This window comes from Aspergillus tanneri, assembly GCF_003426965.1.
Source record: "Aspergillus tanneri strain NIH1004 chromosome Unknown AapTan_6_pilon_pilon_pilon, whole genome shotgun sequence".
NCBI lineage: Eukaryota > Fungi > Ascomycota > Eurotiomycetes > Eurotiales > Aspergillaceae > Aspergillus > Aspergillus tanneri.
The window spans coordinates 345,618-366,020 of NW_022984633.1; the positions used below are offsets into that span (position 1 = coordinate 345,618).

General features: G+C 45.7%; 7 protein-coding genes across 7 annotated transcripts; 3 read left to right on the plus strand and 4 right to left on the minus strand.

Moving 5' to 3' along the window:
- Positions 1–125: 125 nt before the first annotated feature.
- On the minus strand, positions 126–3,814 carry ATNIH1004_008172 (uncharacterized protein; the record flags this gene model as incomplete). The annotated part of the gene is made up of 3 exons (XM_033572785.1): positions 126–151; positions 220–646; positions 2,585–3,814. The coding sequence occupies 3 exons, from the start codon at positions 3,812–3,814 to the stop codon at positions 126–128; spliced, it is 1,683 nt and encodes a 560-aa protein (XP_033423337.1).
- Positions 3,815–5,445: 1,631 nt separating this feature from the next.
- ATNIH1004_008173 (uncharacterized protein) lies at positions 5,446–6,550 on the plus strand (the record flags this gene model as incomplete). The annotated part of the gene is made up of 5 exons (XM_033572786.1): positions 5,446–5,539; positions 5,609–5,709; positions 5,947–6,099; positions 6,144–6,201; positions 6,258–6,550. The coding sequence occupies 5 exons, from the start codon at positions 5,446–5,448 to the stop codon at positions 6,548–6,550; spliced, it is 699 nt and encodes a 232-aa protein (XP_033423338.1).
- Positions 6,551–6,642: 92 nt separating this feature from the next.
- On the plus strand, positions 6,643–7,774 carry ATNIH1004_008174 (uncharacterized protein; the record flags this gene model as incomplete). Its single annotated transcript, XM_033572787.1, has 3 exons — positions 6,643–7,233; positions 7,287–7,396; positions 7,429–7,774. The coding sequence occupies 3 exons, from the start codon at positions 6,643–6,645 to the stop codon at positions 7,772–7,774; spliced, it is 1,047 nt and encodes a 348-aa protein (XP_033423339.1).
- A 1,106-nt stretch (positions 7,775–8,880) lies between these two features.
- On the plus strand, positions 8,881–10,601 carry ATNIH1004_008175 (FAD-binding oxidoreductase; the record flags this gene model as incomplete). Its single annotated transcript, XM_033572788.1, has 3 exons — positions 8,881–9,078; positions 9,130–9,612; positions 9,669–10,601. 3 exons carry the CDS (start codon positions 8,881–8,883, stop codon positions 10,599–10,601), a joined length of 1,614 nt encoding a protein of 537 aa, XP_033423340.1.
- A 2,842-nt stretch (positions 10,602–13,443) lies between these two features.
- Positions 13,444–14,580, minus strand: ATNIH1004_008176 (putative choline kinase; the record flags this gene model as incomplete). The annotated part of the gene is made up of 1 exon (XM_033572789.1): positions 13,444–14,580. One exon carries the CDS (start codon positions 14,578–14,580, stop codon positions 13,444–13,446), a length of 1,137 nt encoding a protein of 378 aa, XP_033423341.1.
- A 1,864-nt stretch (positions 14,581–16,444) lies between these two features.
- On the minus strand, positions 16,445–17,032 carry ATNIH1004_008177 (cell wall mannoprotein 1 family protein; the record flags this gene model as incomplete). Its single annotated transcript, XM_033572790.1, has 1 exon — positions 16,445–17,032. One exon carries the CDS (start codon positions 17,030–17,032, stop codon positions 16,445–16,447), a length of 588 nt encoding a protein of 195 aa, XP_033423342.1.
- Positions 17,033–18,560: 1,528 nt separating this feature from the next.
- On the minus strand, positions 18,561–20,277 carry ATNIH1004_008178 (lipase family protein; the record flags this gene model as incomplete). The annotated part of the gene is made up of 4 exons (XM_033572791.1): positions 18,561–18,566; positions 18,716–19,123; positions 19,179–19,444; positions 20,244–20,277. 4 exons carry the CDS (start codon positions 20,275–20,277, stop codon positions 18,561–18,563), a joined length of 714 nt encoding a protein of 237 aa, XP_033423343.1.
- Between the last annotated feature and the right edge of the window lie 126 nt (positions 20,278–20,403).

Sequence of the window (20,403 nt, forward strand, 5' to 3'; positions counted from 1 at the left end):
ATTGTCAACCCAGTCATGAAACTCTCTACGAAAGTTCGAGCAATTCCAGGTTTGGTCCCCTTGCCGACGACGAACTCTGGGTTTTAACTTGTATATGTGTTCAAGGTTAAACTTCTTAGATAGTGTTACGTCATACTGATTTCGAAAACCACTGTACACCAAGTATCCTTAATGTAGATAATGTATATGTAGAGTGCACCACTTCCTTCTATACCTTACGTTCGTTTCCCTTGATACGGTTGTCCTCTATATGAATGACTTTCAATGAATGAGCATCTTGGTCACGATTTCCTCTTCCTAGTAACCCGACCAGGAAATCAGGCGTCTCTGACTCCGTGGAATCTTGAGACACATAGTTCAACACATCAGGATGGTGTCCAGTCACTACCCAGCCCGTTAGAGGGTTGTCGAGATGGATGACATCGAAATCGGCCGCAGGGGAGCCGACAATCACAGGGCCCCAGGTGGATAGGATTTTGTTGGCATCCGCCGCCAGGTCGGTTGTTGGTTCCTCGAAGATCACGCAGGTGCCGTGTTCGAACAAGACCCAACTTTTCTGGTCATTGTCGAGAATAGCGCGCCAGATGGGGACGTGGGGATGGACCCCTTGCTGGGTTTCGGCCATCGGAGGCTCTTGCTGTGCTCCCTATTTCAAAGAATCAGACACACCTGCTTCATGCTCCTTGGCAGCTTTGGAAGAAAACGCGTCATCGATCACTTATTACCTTCAACTTAGTAGCCCAATACCCTGTAGAAGAAGCGGCCTTGACTTGGTTACTTATGCGGTCTAGTGACGAACACAAGTTGTTTGAGGTGTTGATTATAGACCGATTTTGGATTCTTCACGGACGGCAAGTGGGAAGTTACATGGAAAGTTCATCACACTCAGCCCCGCTGAGAGGAGGCTATCGGACAACGTCTTGGTGCCAAGCCCGGAACGGCAAAACTAACCAACCATACAAAGTAATTTACTACTAGTCCTAGGGCAGCGTGATAAATGCCCCTGGTGGGATAAACAGGGTTCTCATCATGACCTGGATTGAGTGGAAGTATCCGCCGTGCTCGACGACAGTCGTGGCAACTTTGATACAACAATAGTAAGGACCCTTGCGACAATGCATGCAAATAGATAGCATAGTGAATAGTCAGTCCATATGGAGTAAGAGCGCGGACAGCAATGAAGCATAACCGCAGACTGGAGGCGGACATAGGAAAGATAAGGAGAAGAACATGCTTACGGGCGCCCAACTTTTAGAAATTTGGTCATTTACACCTTGAGTTTGTTCCTCGGTATCGAAATCGAACCTTTGACGGAGGCAGTCTCGGGTGCCACATTGTGCAGACCCTCGCTGGTAATTCTTGTGATGGTGATGACTGAGCGTACAAGGATGCCAAGCCGCAAAAATGTCTGAACGATGCTGTGGCATGAACAGTAAATAGAGTTTTGGCCACAGTATCCCTTTTCAATGTGAGCCGCGTTCTCAGTCTATCTGTCAAGACATCTGTCACCGCCGGGGATCGGGCCGCTCTGGAGCTAGAATGAACGTACTAACGAACATACTAACCAGCTACGTGCTGGCGGTGAAGAGGCCGATGTAATAGATGACGCACCTTACTTTACTTTTTGTCGGAGGCGGACGTGACGCGTTCGGGCGGGAGGATCGATACGCAAATAGGAACAGTTGTGCAGTGCGATGCATGTACTGTACTCGCTACCCTCCAGTGCTACGGAGGGGTATAGGGCATGAGAGATGGGAGCTTACATCTCATTTATGTTTTTGGATCTGTATAGTTGTTTGGTAGGATGTGACTTGTGGCCACACTTCTTTGGATCTAGATTCTTGGCCTGGCGTTGTGATTGAATGTGAAAGATATCGAGGTCTTGTGTCTGACGAGAGTATTCTACTGCGTGAGGAGTAGAATGAGCTGTGTATTTATTGCGATATGGAGACTAGCCCTAGAAACGGCGGAGGCTATCCCTGGAGGCTATGCTCCAGACTAATATGGTGAGTCTTATTCATCCAAAAGTGAATTGTGTTGTTATAACCATATCCACATCATCCTCGAGCAATGTCCGTTTCCGACGGATCACCCCCCATGAATTACCTGAAGAGCTCTCAGATTACCATCACATCTGCCCGATCCCAACAACAGTGCATTTCTTCATGCCCCCTGTACAATCACATCTCTATCAACAGGACATTTTTATCTATGCCTGGGGTTCATTTTTAATGAGACATGATATAAACAGCCAGCCCCAGCTACAGTAACTCTGAACGCTCATGCTGTCTCCTGGTAAGTGGCGGTCTCCATTTCTTTGTCTACCCTTTCCTGTCCATAATACACCCCCTAGGAGTGCCTCCTTTGACGAGCTCCAACCATCCTGGTGACTACACCGACCCGGAAATATATGCGATGCACTGATCTACTACGGGGGATGGAACCTCTCCGAAAAATTGGTTGAAGCAATGCAAGAACCAATTTAAAATATAAATTCATCTTGCTCACTTCCTTTTTTCACATAAAGACGTGGTGTAAATCCGGCAGCACCCCACGTAGTTCGGCCGCCAGATATACCACATACATGAAACTTGATATTTGCCTTCGCGCAAACCCTGGCCATGTTCTCCAGAAATTCTGACGTCTCTGGTGAATTGAGCGAAGGTCTGAAGTCAATCTGTGCCAGCGTGGGCGTGGAATCCAAGTCATGATCCACATGGTGCTGTAATTTTTGGGCAAGTATCTGAAGATCGCTGGGGTTTCCTGTTTCGGCAACCTGCAGCGTCTCAATCGAAGGTGGAAGTGTCTGCGCAAAAGATATGTCGGAATGATCCTCCCCAGATCTGGGAGCAAAGATTGACAAGCTGTTCATTCGGAGATGGAGTGTTTTCAGGGCAGTAAAGTTCCTGAAGGAAGGGAGTGGGTCGTCGCAAAGGTGATTGTCTCCGTGTCTAGGAAAACGCTCTTGAATATCAAGCCAAACTGTCTCGATTGTTTCACTGAAAGGGAGTAGGGCCCTGTATATAGCATGCGGATCAAATCCCTGGCATCCACGGTGGTTGTATTTGAAAGATTGGAGATTTTTGCAGAAGCTTATCACCTTCAACAGGTCCCACTGCCCATCGCAGCCGTCGATTTCAATATGTGTAATAGAAGACGTTCCAGCTGTCTCAGTTGAATTCGATATCTCATCGAAACCATAGCCTGACCCGCCTCTAAGATTATACGCGTAGAACCGGCGCATTGATGGCAATAGGAAGAAAGGTACTAGGTGTTTATGACAAATAGAAGTGTTTTCTCTATCCCAGTCCACATAAACTTCCGAGAGTGATGGGAATGCCATAATAGAGCCAAATTGTCCAGTTCTTGCCCATCTCATGACATAGTGGAGCCAAAGTGAGCCGTAGGGGAACGCCACGTCTAGTTGTCGGAGGTTGGGTAAGAGGGTGAGAAGCAGTGCAATCCATGCATCTGCATTTCCGATCTTGATTTCATCCATCCAAAATTTTGCCTCATCTTCAGAACGGGTCACGCGCTTTGCTTGTTCATGCAGCGGGCTAAAGTCAAAGGTTTTCAGACGGACACTGCCATCCTGTGAATATTCTTGCTGCTCATCTTCGCCATTGATTCGCAGGTCTTCTCTCCATAGATCCAACGCTTTTTCAACTTCGGCAGAGTTAAATCCCAGATAAGTTTCCCAGGGAGAAAGATGTACAGTTTGGATGCACGCCGCAAGTGACGGCTTCCTAGAAAGAATACTAACAACCTGAGCAATTGGGCGGAGAGTCTTGCCACCAGTGCATAGTTTCTCCATTTCCAAGATATGGCGTTCTGTCGAGGTATATAGTCTGAAGACGTTTCGCGGCTTCACATATGGGTGTCCTAGCCTATAAACTGCAAATTGAAAGGTATTTGCAAGATTGAAAGGGGATGTAGTTGCTCAATTTAGCGATTTTTTTCCCTTGGCAACAGGCGTTTCTCCATAACCGAGGCAAACCTCGTATTCGGCACCTAACCCTCTCTAACCAATGAAGAGCGACTGGACTTGACGATATAATTACGATCTACCTGATCGAGTTCAGATATTATTACTCTGGATCCTCATAGATCGTATTCCGCCTTATCGCTTATTGACGAAAGTACTGTCAGAAGCTACAAAACTAAGACATCGATCAGGTACAGTAACTGTGACACAGGAAATGGATAGGTAATCGAGCTAAAGTTACGATTCATATGGAATTAAGCAACAAAACTACTCTGCACTTAAACCACAATATCGCTCATGTCCTTAATTTCTGAAAATCATGATCCTCGAACGATGACACGGAAGAGACATCGTCGTCCAGACCGCGCTGATGTGCAGGTGATCTCCTTCCACTTAACGCGGAGTTATCCGACATTGCGTCATCCGGTATTTATTAGAAGAGGGGCTATATCACGGCACGAGAATGCATCAACAACTGGATTGCATTTGACAAAGACATCACTTGAAGAATGTTACGGAAACACTATATCCGCCCGACTTGGCGGTGAGGAAGTATCTGACGATCCATTCTACCCCTCAATCCTTGGTTAGTTAGTCGAACACCGCAATAAGAATATAGGGAACCGCTTAGTAGGCTCAATTGGTTGAGATACTGCGATTCCTGGTGTTTCCACCGAATGACATCTATTTCCTATTTAGGCTAGTTGGCCTGTAGCTGATAGAATAGCTCCCTGCGCATCACTTCCCCTGAATTCCACAACAAAGAGCTAGTGTTATGATCATTCGCTCAGGGGAAGGAATGGGTGGCAGACGAACACTATACCAGCTACACGCCGGTAGCCTACTAGGGACTTGGAGGATAACAATATCAACTGTACACGCAGTTGCAAAAACGGTGCACGAATCTTGCACTCTTTGATTATTTCTTGATCAGGGCGCTAGTCTATAAAGGGAGTATTCCCTGCTTTTCTATGTCCAAAAATAGTATTGATTGATGAAAATTGCTAAGGTTAGCCATATAGGGACTAGCGCCACGGTCAAGAAAGAATCAAAGAGTGCAAGACTCGTGCACCGTTTTTGCAACTGTGTGTAGTGGTACACCACTCAGTAACTTCCTGCATAACTCAAAGTGCGTGAAAAGCCAGATCGGAACAGGGAGGTGATTGTTGACAGTCTGTCGCCACTTCTTACAGTTTGCGTTACTTTACATAGAAGCTTCCAGTCACCCGTGGATCGCCCATACAAGCTGGTACACAAGTTTTACATGACATCATAGTATTATACTGTTCCAACAATGACAGGTATTATTCGGAATATAGTTAGTCCTTAATTATTCCCTATATATTTTAGCGCTAATTACTTGGCATTAGGGTTTGAGAAACAATCAAAGAGTATAAGACGGTGATGCCGCGACGCCGCTTTTGCAAGATAGTGTGCGGAAGAAACATACAGTCCTCATAATGGTGGAGGCGGTGTTCACTCTGTCACTCTGCGGTCCCGCGGTGTCCGATTTTTATAAGGGCATTCTGAAGTCAAATTCCAACGCCAGGATAAGTTTCTACTGCATTGACTAGCACCTTGACCGTAACCTCACTCCACCAGGCTCCGAACACCCAGCTTGAGATGTGCGCGTGGAAGATCGGCGTCCAAAGACTCCCTCATTCTCATCTGAGAAGAATTTGACCAAGCTAAGCGAGGTGGTCTTGGAGGACACACGGATCAAGGTTAGCGACAACGGTCTGAAGGGCAGATACAAGTATATGTGCTCACTCTACACCATCCACTCCATTTAGCAACTAATTAGTCATCACCTTCAGCCATCGTCAAGTTCCAAATGCACTATCACGTCCAGGCGAGTAACGACAAGCACTGGGCTGCCGGCACCGGATGGCTAATAAAGGATGATCTCCCACTACGTCTACGACTGAGAGAATAACTAGGGCTGAGTGTCTCATATCAAGGCATACGTTGGCTACAAGGAAAAGAGCTCTGTGGACACTGCCGACGTCCAGTGCAAGTCTGGCGCGAAGGTAGTCACTCACAGCGCCTGGGTCACTGGGTGCCAGCGGGTCCATGACTTTGCCATTGTCAAACTCTGCGACAAGTTCACCGGGGTCACGCCTTCAAGTACATCCCAACTCCACTAAGCGGCACCAAGAACTCGGGCGTCGTGGGCTATCCCGCGGACAAGTCCTCCGAGAATGAGTCCGGCTCTTGTATGTACGAGCAATTCGCCAACGTCAATTTTGATCTCCGGGACACTCAAAATCAGTTGGCATAACCATCTCCGCCTATGCGGCGCAATCGGGCTCTCCGGTGCTGGAGAGGATAGGCAACACCCTAACGCCGCTCGCAACCCATGTTGCCGGGAGTTTCCAGATGAACATGGCCAGGCCCATTGGAAAAAGCTATTTGAACCCTTATGACAACATTGTAAATTTCTTCTTTGGAAGCACGACGCCTACGCCTGATGCTGTTCGGAAATATATCGAGTACTACAGCGTTCCCCTTGCGACCGGCGAAATGCCTCGGGCGCCACGGGGTTCGTCCATGCCTAGAGGGTAGCAAAGGAGATGGAGGGCGATATCCCTACCACCATCCTGACCAACGGAACGATGTTCTGTGGGCCTAACGGGGCGGTGCTGGGCATGTAGGCTATGTGTACGAGTCGGCGGTGGAGAACGGCGGACGACTGCCACGGGCTCTTCCGACCCGGACTGGCTATTTCTGAGCGCGCCTTGCTTGCCGAGGGCTGTCTGCAGTATTTCCTGAGCGGTAAAGGGATCAGGATCATGGAGAATTTTGTGAGTGCATGGCGAAAGTCCTACGAGGCGCTTCGTAGTCAGGTCGCCCCGACGGGTCCCCACTTGCTCCATGGCATGGAGGAACCAGCCGTGCAGATCACACTAGATGCTCTTCGGCAAGCTACAGACGCAGACACAAGGGCAGACAGTAATGGGGATTCTGAATCGAAAGGGGCTCTCGTCACCAGCGAAAGCTCAATTTCATATCCTGACGAGGAGACCAAAGCTTTAGCTGCCCGACTGCTCTCGGATACAAAACTCGTGCCCGACGAAGAGGCGGTGTTTGATATCCTTGGAGACTTGATCAATTCCGGTCTCAAACTCTCGCGGATTGTGTCCAAGCTGGCTCCCGTCGGTCTTTCGATTTTGAGCAGCGTGATGGGGGAGTCAGCCCCGGCAGCAGACGGCGTGGACGGGCAGCTGCAGGAGCTGACGTACCGTACCGTACTCTCCTGGGCCAATCTTGCCTCGATTTGTTGATCCACACGGACCCTGAGGACATTGATGAGGGCTTCCTTGACTTTGTCAAGGATAAGGTGTTGCGCATTGGCCGGGCGGTCGTGTCCACCGACTCTCAGGCCATCTGCAAGGGGGAGGGGCGAAGGCTGTGATTACCCCCCCTCCGGCTGACAAAAGTAGCGTCGACGACATCCTGAACGACGAATCTGCTGGCGGTGACCGCGGGCTATCTGTAGATGATGTCCTGGGTTCCGAGCAAAAGACCAAGTTTAAGATTCTAGAGGACGATTATACTCGCAAGTTCTTGGCCGTTACCCAGGGTACCCGTGCGAATGAACCACTCTCTGGGCGGGCTGCAAAGGCCTCTAGGGAGACTGGAAAGAAAGCAAGTGCAGATGACGAACAGAGTGTCGATGACGTTATGTTCGAAAATGTGAAGAAGGAAGGAATTGGTAAAACGGCCAAATCGTCGGATTCAACTTCCGCCGACTCTATTTTTCCTTCGACTCCGCCTTTTAGCCGGTGAGGGTTGAGGGTTGATGATGCCACTTTTATTCACTATCACTTGAAAAGTAGTTCAGCTCCCCTATTTGAAGTTTGTTTTATTACACGTAAATGATACATTATGGCCCTTAAATTAACAATAGTACATACAAATTGGATTAATTTTTCTATAATATAGCTGCCCATAGACTGTGAAATATAGAGTAAGTATTATATATTAGTGCTTTTGAACGCTACATATATAGAAAGTGCCAAATAATATGGCCGTTGGTGGACTAGAATCATGTGGGGTAAAACTCCCGCGGAGCACACAGCAAAATAATAAGAATAACCAAGAAGAGAATAATCAAGAAGAGCCCAACCAGCCCAATTTGTTCAAATAAGACCTTTTTACCAATCGTACTCTAATTCCTCTTCGGGAATAGTCGTATATCTAACAGAAAGCAGGGCTTTTGTAATATTTGACCCACAGCTCCGCCGTGGATCCAACCTCCTCTCTACGCTTCTGTCAGATTTATACTTGCAATTCTATATAAGCTTCAGTAATGTATGTTGAATATATATGTTTATGCTGACCCCTCATCTTCAACCACGTCATGACTATTTCTAAAATGTGGACTAGCTTTATTCTGACAGTTTCGCATTTTAGTCAATGGGAATACCATTACTGGGTGTGCGACCCCACATTTAGGCACCCAGCTTTAAGCTAAGAGATAGTTTCATTCTGGTTAGTAGTGGCCAATAAAAATAAAACTCACCGGAATCAAAATTAAGTTTCTAACAAGAAATGACTGTGACATAACACTACGTGAATACCCCATTGTCTCCCTGGACGGGTCGCTAATTAGGTCCTTTTGATTTTTTTACACCCCAGCAGTACCGGCTCAGCCGCACATATGGTCTATATGAGTTGCCGTATGGCTCACTGATATATTGACCACGTAATATTCCCTACGCCTCGAATCCGTCATGTTTGATATTCTTGTCGCAGGTACCTAGTATATTCGATAATAGAGAGGAGATTGGATTACTCGACTGGGCTATGACACTAGCCTGCATTCTGCTTCTTTTGTTTTCTCATTTTCTCCTCTTCAGCATCTCAGGTTTGAGATTGCGATAAGGACCATCATGCCTTCTCCGTGGAAATTCCTAGGCGCCTATTTAGCGGTCTGCAGTTCAAGTCTCGTGCAGGCCAAGAGCATCTCCCTTGAGTCCAAGAACTTTGATATTGCGACGGCATTAGACAGCCATGGTATCGACTCCTCAATCATCCAGTCCCAGGGCAGTGGGACCATACAATCCACCGAAGTCGGGTGCCAGGACGCGGTAAGTACGAGATCCGAATATTTAGCTACAACAAGGTGTAATTTCTTCCAGTGCACTAGATTGGAATCCAGGTTTGGCCCCGGCAAAGTTCTCACCCCAAACACCACGGCCTACAGCAACTTCACCCAATCGTTCTGGTCCGCCCATCAAGAGGTTCAGCCAAGCTGTATTTTCACACCTGCTGTAAACACCGATGTCTCTGCCGTTGTCCTGCTGTCGCGTCTCACAAGGTGCCCATTCGCCGCTAGAAGTGGTGGCCATGCTGCGTTTAAAGGCGCGTCCAACAGCCCTGGCGGGATCACCATCTGGTTCAAGGATATGAATGAAGTGACTCTCAGCGAGGACAAATCGGTGGCTTCCATCGGTCCTGGTAATGTATGGGACTCAGTCTACAAAGCTCTCCAACCACATGGCCTAGCCGTTATTGGGGGTCGTGCTTCTGGCATCGGCGTCGGTGGACTCATTACTGGCGGTGGCATCTCCTTCTATTCCAACCTGTATGGGTGGGCTCTAGATAATGTCCAAAGCTTTGAGGTGAGATATTCCCACACACTGAGTTTTCTTCTGTGAGTTTCCTAATACGACCACAGGTTGTCACTGCCAACGGTGATATCGTCACCGCCAGTGAGACTCAATTACCCGATCTGTATTGGGGTCTGCGCGGAGGCGGCAACAACCTGGGGCTTGTAACCAAGTTCAATCTCTATACGATTCCTAGCCCGATGATGCGTGGAGGAACGAGAATCTTCACGCAGGGGCAATTTGGCCCTGTCATCAAAGCCTTTGTCGATATCGTTCACGAATCCCCGGCCGACGGCAATGCTCAGTACTATGTCGCCTTCATTCGCAGGGATGGAATAAACATGGCCGCGGCCGAGCTCACCTACGCGAAAAACGAGACCGACCCTCCGATCTACCGACAGATCAGATCCATCCCATCCATCGCGGACACGACGACCTCCAAGGATCTTGTCAAGTATTGCAAGGATATTGACGTACAGAACCCGAACGGGCTGCGCGAGATATACTGGTCAATCTCTGCGTATCTCAATGAGGAATTCGCCAAGTGGACCTGTGACTATTACTTCTCCGTGCTGCATCAGACAGATGGCGTGAAAGGCGGTTACCCTGTGCTGGTCTACCAGTTCCTGACTGAGCCAATTTTGAAAAACATGACGAATTACGGAGGAAATGCATTGGGTCTTGACGCGTCCAAGGGGCCTATTCATCTCTTGCAGATTTCGTTCTGGTGGGAGGATGCTGCGGATGACGATAAGGTTTACAAGTTTCTCAACGATTTTTGGAACGCTGTTAGTGCTAAGGCCAAGAGTATGGGTGTCTATAACAAGTGGATTTATATGAACTACGCCAGCCAGTTTCAGGATGTCATTGCCAGTTATGGTGAGACTAATAAAGCCCGCCTGAAGCAGATCGCTGTCAAGTATGACCCAGATGGCATCTTTCAGACTCTGCAGCCAGGATATTTCAAGTTGTCACGTGCGCCGGTGGTGAATCCGTATTAATTCATTTGTGCCTAGGACCCTGGGCGTCAAGATACTAGCGAAGAGTGCGAAACGCGAGCTTTTTTCAATGAAGTCCTAACTTCGGGGTCGCATCCTTGTCCGAATCGGGCATACCAACGCTGCTATATTCACGAAAGGTACAGCTGGACCGCTTTGATTCTATACTAGCATGATAAAAAATTCGGCTTAACGGTCAACCATCTATTCAATCGCCATGATGCCAGCGTCGGAGATCCTTCCAAACGCACTTGAGGTATTGATGGACTCAGTGACGGCGATACTGAGAGGGATGCTGATCAGGAGCAAGATCTTCTCAGTGGGATCCAGTTTCCACTATGCATTGATCGACGTGACGGGCAAAACAGTACGCTATCTTAATGTAATGTGCACATCGAAATTTATTCCATCGTGCGTATCTGTTTCTGACCTCGAGATGACATGATTGAATAACAGCATAACTGCGGATAAAATGATTTAAAAATAACAGCAGAGAAATATGATAAATATTAAATTGAATATGCAAGTAGTGTGAAAATCATCAGCTCCAGAAATTTCGTGATTCATCGCAGCTAGTATAGCGTGCATACTCGCGGGCCAGAACAAACTCCTTCGCAATAGATTATTTTATAGACAGACGACACAGGGGAAGAGGGTACATCGTGAGATACGACCTAGAAGAACCAGAATACTTGAAAAACAAAATACAAAATAAATTAGATCGATTACAGTTTACTGACCAGGAACTGATAAAAGAAGAAATAGAAATAGGAAGTGGTCTATCTAACTGCGCTAATTTTTGTCAGGGGCTGAACTCGTAGAACCTGTACGATAGGTTATGTACAAAAAGGAATCGTTGAAGAAGGGAAGAAAGGAAGAAAGGAAGAAAAGAAGAAAAGAAGAGGGAAATGAGTGGTAAATAAATAGGGTGGAAAGTTACGTCATATGGATCGAGGGTTGATGGGCTAAAAGGGCTACCCGGCTAATAGGGCTAAATGGGATAGTGGGGATAGTAGGGACAGTAGGGACAATAGGGACAATAGGGACAACAGGGATAATAGGGCCCGAGAGGTCAAATGAGCTCCAGCCCTATACAATTTTAAATTAATAAACGAAGGCAAAAAGGTAGTCTACGCTTTCATCAAATGTCCACACATTTTCTGTGTCTCGGAACTGGACTTCGAAAGTTCTTTTCTCGATGATCTTGCCCATATAGGAATTCAAACACCTTCCTCTCGATCAGGCCGTATAGCTTTCACAAATACACCCATGATACTGGTGCGGGGCCACTTGCATTCTGTGGGTCTGTGGGTCTCGAAACGGGAGCTTCGGGCTGTTCCGACCGCGCCAGGCAGCCAGGGCTGTGGACCCATAGATGCCAAGCATTTCGGCGACGGTGGGCTGATGCCTTTACCGCTTACTATTCTATTTCTGTCACAGAATTAATAATAAACTCTTATAAACTGTTCGACCCCATGTGATTTCTGCATTCACATAGGATGTGGCTGCATCACATGTCTGCGTCGCGTGCTTACACGTTTTGGGCACCACTGTTCGCATCCTGTTGCTGCTGCGTGGCTGATCCTGCTACCTTGCCCATCATGCAGTTGGCCCTGCTATGTAACTGGTGTGAAATAGGGATCTTACTATTTGTAAAATGCGACCTATAAATAAAAAATAACTAAAAATTGTACATAGTCCTTCGCCGCCTCGACTGGCGTCTCTTCACAGACTTGACAGACACTTTAAACAAATCACGCACAGGGATACTGTTAATGGGAAATTATAAATTATTTTCTAGTACTTCCATATCAAGAAGCATTGTTTATGTTGTTATTATTGCTTACTGTAATTTCCCCTTCTGTCCCGAAGGCCGCCGCTGAGACAGGCTCGTATACACATCACCACATGCAGATATCACACATTACATTGCATATTATATCGCAACAATATACTACCGTACGATCCTTAGCCTATAGTCAAGACCTACTTAAAAAGGTGGTAGCCCTTTCATCGTCTCTTATTCTATTATACAGACAGGGAAAACTAAACTATGTTGTGTCCAACAACAAACCTTGAGCCGTATAAAGAAGAGATTATCTCTCCTTACCAGTCTGAAAATGACCCGTCCAGCATGTCTACTTTTATTTATAAACAAGATGGGATTACTGATTCTAAGCGTATAGTCCGGTGAAGTCTCAAAGACTGGTAGGTTACCAAATATCAACCATGCAAATTACGATAATAAACCAAGATTCTAGGAATTTTCAGCAAATTTCGCAGCTCTTTCATAAGCAGGCTTTAAGTGCTAAGGTGACTTTAGAATCCTAAAGTCTAAGGGTACTAATATTGGTGATATGATGCTCAAGAATGGGCGAGTCTACAAGGATCAAGGCCCAGAGTTCGTCGGCAGCGAGATAAAAATGGGTATTCCCTAGATATTCGGCGCTAGGTCGAGAACATGAAGAACAAAGTCCCCATAGAAATTCAACCTACGTACCCATCCAGGCGTCTTGGCCTTTTCTCAAACTATTGCGAGAACGTTTTTCATGGTAGTGGGGCTTACAATTAGCTAGTCCTCGTGGAATGCCGACACATACCGCGAGCTTGGCTATGGAGCAAACATACTCGATCGCAGAGCGCACAACTTGCGTTAGCTACTTACTGCAGTATGATGCGCTCTAGGTCCATCCGCCGCTCCATTACTACAATAGGCCTCCTTCGATTTCTTGTGGATGACTGCAAATAACTCTCTGTATTATGCATTCTCAAATACGAACGAGTTATGTCTTCTCTTCAGAGCTAGAGGAACCGTATCCCCGTATCCCTGTGGTCTTAGATTGTATCATGGATCTTCCAACTCAAGTTTGGTATACTGATCCACAAACTCATCAAACAGTTTGTTGAGTCCGAGAAGGTTCAAGGGGTCTTTGTCATCTTCTCCATTCATGAAGCACAGCATGTTGTGGATATCAAAAGTGATGGCCAACATATATCCATATTCGGATTCCAGGAACACCTGGTTTCCAGTATCCGAATCACCGGTCAGTTTGTTCCACTGTCTCGCGTACTCCTCGCAGAAGTGTTTTTTCTCGTCTTCCGTGTACTTCCTACAATTTGCTAGCTTACTCTCCTTGTCGAACCATTTGAACATCTTCTGCATAAAGTGTCCACCAATGTCAAAGGCTCGATAGTTCTGCATCACGAACTCAAAGTCAATCAGGACGACTTTGCTCTCTCCTTCCTTCGGATCATTTTTCACCAAGACGTTCATGAACTGTATGTCATGAATACACCATCCTGTCTTCCCTCCTATGGATTCCAGCTTGTCTACCACTTTCCTCAACCTCTCTCCAAAGTCATAGTCAACCAGACTGTCCACACTGATTCCTCCTTCTCTACCTAGTGCCTTCAACTTGTCCATCTTGTGGTACTTCTTGAGTCCATTGATGACGGCTTCATAGTATGGCTCCACTGCCTTTTTCTCCAGTGACCTCTTCATTGCATGGAAAATTGCCAGTCCTTTAGCAACATCCGCTCGGATGACCGCATCCTCAACATCCTCTGGTTCCATGTTACGTGCATCCAGAAACTCATCGATTCTCCCGAGTGTGCCATCCTGTGTCTTGAAAAATCCGTACACTCTGGCTCCCAGTCCGGATCGACCGTACTCGTAGCAGAGAACTGCTTCCTCCTGCTTACTTGGTGCCAGATGCTTGAAGGCATCAATGTCCACCCCGATATCATTATGGAATTTGATGAACACCTTCAATGGTTCAACAGGTGTGCCGTTAGTTGGCTTCGGTCGCTTCACGGCACAGTGGGCGTTGGCGAATGATGCATGGTATGACATGGTCATGGTCTCTAGATCCACGTATGGCCATTCTTTCGTCAGGAATGTGCCGATAATGTCTCTGACAATCTTCTTAGTCGGTACTTTGTCTTCGGGAAGAGCCACAGAAACGGGTGTCAAAGTGGCCATATTCTTGCTTGATGTGTGAAGGATACTTGTGGGTAAATGGGAGGATGAGGAAGGAAGCAAAGCGGTGGCTGCCACAAGCTGTGCGCTAACAGAGCGCTGACTTACCAGGAGAACCTGATTTAAATTTTCGTGTCAAGGTTCAATTCGACATGTGGAGTACCAGAGGCAACATGTGCTGGTATGTTCAATTTTTCGCACTAATAAATATTGGGACCCCTGCAGAAGCTAACTACTGGAGGGGCTGTTCACAAATCGCTGGTCCACTGAGGGCCAAAGAGCCTAAAACTAGGCTCCAAACGGGATAAACCCCCGACTTAGAAAATTAGATATTACTGTTGTTTTCCTCTATTTCGTTCACGGATGCCCTCTCGGTATTCGTTGGTTACGATCAACGCTGTCTTAGACTGCCGCTTTTATTGATATTAATTTTAACTCCATGCATGGAACGACGGGGAAATATGGGGAAAAACCACAGACCAATTTCTAACTAAAGGTGGTTGCAGTCTTGCAGACAAGTAATTAAAGCTGCCTGCTTCTAGCTCTTTGATTATGTAATGAGAACTGGCCTAAACCTCTTTTAGACGCCGACATGGTCAGTGACTTAAATTTACGTCAGAAATTTGGCTAGTACTAAATAGGAAAGAGTATACGGTTTTTAGAAAGGTCTTAAATGGAAGATTCTGAGCTGGCTGGGCTCTACTTAATTATACTGACGATTATGATGGCTGTCCTAATTATCATGTTCTTTCGCTTGTTGCGGGTCATTTTGAATGACCCTGCCAACGTATAACCATATTACTTGACAAATAAGAAGCTATTGTTCGGTTGCTTGTTTTCAGTCAAACAAGATCGGATTCCATGAAGCTCCTGACCAACAGGCTTCTGAAGACGTTTCTGGGGTTCACGACTGTGTGGTCTACTTATGGTTACCCCACACAAGTATCAGACTTTTGTCACAGGGTATTTTTTTCGGACCATCTTGTTCTCTTTACCAATTGAATTCCTGTCACATGTTCTCGCTGATTTACTCCGTATGATTTTGAGTTAAATAGTGCCATGCTTTTTTGTATCATTGTTTACTATCAGTTTCCCCCGCCTGGTGGCTCTGGTAGTTCTGCACTTTGTCATAGGAGAGGTTAGATCATTGAGTGGAAATAAGTTATGCTATTTGACATATTTGAGACATCTATTCTTTTAATAGACTTGTCTCCCTTCGAAACCCTAAGTTCTTATATGCTAACTACATTGCAGAAATTCATATTAAGCAGCTTGCAGAGTTCGTATATGAAGAACGGTACTGAAGGCGGAAGGAGCCTTGTTTGTGACTATTTTCCTGCAGCTGAGCTTCACCTGTTCATGCTCTGGTGGAATAATATATTCTCCAAAGTGCCAAGCTACTAACAAAGTGCAGATGCTCGGAATAAAATAATATTTTCTACTCCAAAAACGTCCTCTGCTTTGCCAGACGTGAACAATTATTGATTTCCAGCGCACCATCCTGCCGCTGGTCCGTCCAGCTGGAACCACATATTAATGATGGGAAGCTAAAGCGTGGCGATGGTTACTATCCTCTCGACATACCTTTCTACTGGAAAGATGCATGGAAGATCATCTCTGAGATAAAGCCATTGCAGAACATTCGGGTCTCATTTAGCAATAAGAGATATTAACAGATTAACCGGACGTGGATGCGGTGGCGTATATTTTGACTAGGATAGGATATAGTTCCCTCCAAGAAAAACCGCCGAATACGAATATGTCAAATCATTATTCGTGTACAGCCCTAATTTCGTCCTTTTGCATCTTCTATTCGAGACCCCTACCAGTTGACTGTATGGTCGCCTTTCAAGCCTTCTTTCAGACTCTAGTTGGAGTACGCCTGAATAGCCCGGGTAATATGAAAGTTGATTTCACCCGTAACAAGGGGTGCCAGCTTCTGAATATCGGGTACTAAGCGCTGGACGATTGCGTTTCCCAGGTTGGCCGTCGCAATACGTAGGTTGTTCAAATCGGACTTCACAAGAAAGCCTGCAGATCCTACTCCTAGGACAGCATTCTGAAAAGCTGACTTATGGGAGATGAGGTTGTTAATGGTTGAGTAAATTGGTGTCTGTAAGTTGACCACATTGTTGACGAGAACGACCGAATCAGTAGTGCCCAGTGATGGAGTGATTTTGACCGTGGCAGTTGCTTTGTTGATATCATTTATTAAGGTCTGGGCCTGCCCTTGGATTTGAACTGCACGTAGGGTTCCGTTCAAGCCACCATGGAAAGAGTTCAAGGTAGCATTGAACGTAGCGAGATCTGACACAACAGTCTTTAGCTCAGATATGATGGCATTCACACCAGACTGGCGAGATCCCAAAGAAGCTCCTTGAACGGCAAGGAGGATAGCGAGGTAGAGACATGCTCTCAGAGGATTGAGTAAGATTTTGGGGATGTCTGCATGCATTATGCCGCAGGTTAATTAAGAATTCCGAGTAGCATACGATAATAGATAGGCACGCCAGAGATATTTAAATAAGAATAATAGTTGCATATGTATCTACTGTAATGTACTGATACAGTGAACAAAAGGAAGAACCATCACAGGCACTTAACTAGGACAATTTCGATTCGAACGGGGAAACTGCGACATTCGCTGGATCTTTGAAAATTAAATGGTTTCAAATTTTCGGTTCAGAAATTTCTTGATTTATTCAAAAAGTTTTCCCATATTTTATTGCAGAATCGGTCTCACGACTGCTGATCTTTGTATAATGGGCGAACTTTGGGCAAAAACTCTTTTAGTTCCGGTTTGACGACGCTCGACTTCAGGTGACGGGTACAAGTAAAACCACCAATAATGGCGACGTTTGTCCACATCGCCATCCACATGAAACATATTGTATCAGGGGTCCATTCCTAATAACTACTCAACAAACATGTTACGGAGTATACTTTTTTAAAAAAAAAAAAAAATGAATAGACCTAGCCGACTCCTGCGCAAATCTTCGGGGTCGGTTAATTATTAGTAGTGGGGAAACAACATTGAAATTCACTGGAGATGTGCCTCAAATACCAATAGAGAGTGGAGTCTTCAAGCACCGACACTCTGAGATGAGGTGGCAAACTTCGAGATAACGTGACTCTGAGCTGACCTTAAAAACCTGTGACCGCTCGGTCCACTCCTTGTTTTAGGGAGGCTTAAAAATAGGGAATTGTTATTTGGACCTCACGCTAAACTAGAATAGACAAATAATACGCCCTGTATTGGTAATACTTCTCGTCGTCCTTACTCCGTATTGGCTTCAAATCTTTTAAAGTCCCTTATTAAAGAAGAGTTCCCTAGTATAACTACCTTAGGACTGCAGGTATAGAAAGCTTCTCTTATATAGACATGCAACAATACAATCTCTAAAATACTATATCAAGGTATGTTAAGGCTTACTCTGTAGATATTCCGCGGCATGCAATGATCGACCAAGGCAGATTGACTTTATTAGTGTACTTCAGGCACGATGAATTACGGTGTGATTTGCCAAAATCATACTCAAATACCACCAGCATCATCAGCCAACCAATCGCTGTTCTATCTGGCAAAATAACTGTCAAATAATATGGCTGTGGGTGGACCAGAATCATGTGACTAGATCGGGGTAAAACCCCTGCGGAGCACAAAACAAATAATCTTCAAGAATAACCAACAAGAATAATCAAGAAGAGCCCAGAACCAGCTTAATTCGTTCAAACAAGACCTTTTTAACAATCGTACTCTATTTCCTCTTCGGGACTAGCCGAATATCTGACAATAACTAAATTTAATAATTACGGAGTACGGAGTAAAGTCTTAATAATCCACATAACCGACGCTTTACGGGTCTCTGGGGCTCACTCTGGGGGCGCCACAATCCGGGGAATGTAGGCCAGCACCAATAACACCATTACTATATGTCATATGAGCTCGGTTGATCGGATTGTCTCCATAATTCTGTACTGCATTACAACTCTGAAACAGTGAAATTACTCGGTCAGCGTGAATGATGAAGGCAAGAGGTAAAATATTCGGGGATTGAAATGCCCTTTTTTTTTCTTTCCTTCTTTTTGTTAAGAGAAGGTAAGAGAACTAGAAAGGAGAGCAATAACGAATACATACCGTGGAGTTATTGCCGCAGTAGTAGACGGTTGTAGCTGTGTTGCTGGCATCCGACTTGCTCTCCCAGTACTCAGGACCGTGGTGCTGAAATCCCAGGATGTCAGGAGGAATGTGTGGAACTCCATCATTCGCATGTGTCACCCTGTAGTAATTTGAGTCTGGGACTACAGAGGACACATAGGACGCCCAGGCTGCATTTCCGTTCCGAGGCTCACCAAAGGTGAAAGTTTTGGCGACACGGATGCCTTTATTAATTAAAGCCGGGGCTGCAATAGCTGCTAGGGCAGCTCCCAGAGAGTGACCAGTAACGGTTATGCTGTAGCCTGAGGTAGATGACAAGGTCGATTGAATGGTGGAGGCAACGTCATTGGAAATAGACTCATATGCAACTTGAAATCCCCGATGTACCTAATATGCAGACTTAGTTCTAGAACTCATCGTGTTGATATCGGCCACGACTTACTAGACAGTCTGCGCAACTGATTCCGCCTGCAGTGACTGGAACAAGGTTAAAATCAACATCGGTGTCTAGGTCGGTGGGGGATGAGGAACCCCGAAAAGCAATGATCAACTCTTTTGCGAGGTCGTCACGGAATAGTGTCGCCTGTGTGTCAGTGTACTCGTCGTTAAAATACTGAACAACGGAAGAGCCATATGGAGGAGTTGCACAGTAGTCAACATAAGCAGCAGCAGCAAACTTTGTATAGCGAATGATCTCCTTGAACACATCTATAGAGACTATTATATTGATTAGTCGGCATGACTCATAACTGACGTCTTCATTCTCTTTCATTTACACTACGGGTATCACCCCTAACTCACCAGGAGCTTGAGAAAAGCCCGGAACTGCTAAAAAGGCAGAAAAGACCGCAATTTTGTTTATCAAAGTCTGAGCCATCCTTATCATCGCAGAACATTTAGCAGCGTAGAAATAAAAATATTTGGAGAGTCTTAAGAGTTATAGTGTGCCAGTAGCAATGATATATAAGTTATCACTAAAACCTGGGTTGTAAAGAAATGAAACATACTTCTGCAAAGTCTCCCTGGTATGTTTCACTACCCATGTCAACCAACAAGCTGGTGGAACATGATATTTCTCAAGCTTTTATGGGTATTTGTCTACCTCTCGTGGCTATTTAGCGTCTCAGCTTTATCTGAATTAACAATTACACAACGCCACGGAGTTTACTACAGGAATTGATATACATCCAGATCTTTCGTTGCGGGACTTCGCCAAACATCGTGTTCCCGGGCCGATGCCGTTGATGTTACAAATGTATTAATGGGCCACCACACACACTCCCACTCAACCAAAAGGTCAATTAATGATCGCAGACTTGGGCTCGTGGCCCAGGAAACGGTTATAGAGCTCTATTAGTAGCGCAACCTGTTAGGGGCATGCACAGCGCACTGCGCACCTCCTAACAGTTGATGTGCATCATGTTTAGGCAGCTAAACTTAATATCGGTCACACTTTATTTGGGTGTGCGGAGTTTGAGCCTACGAAAGATTAATGTACTTAACATACAGTACAGTATCATGTCAATGTGGTATGCTGGCATTAACTATAACTGTGTCAGGGAGAAATCACCGCGTTTCATACTAAAGCTAATATGGCAGAAAACAGCCCCTTTTTCGGTCTACTTCATATATAAAAAGCTCATATTTTAGATAGTTTACATAGTCCG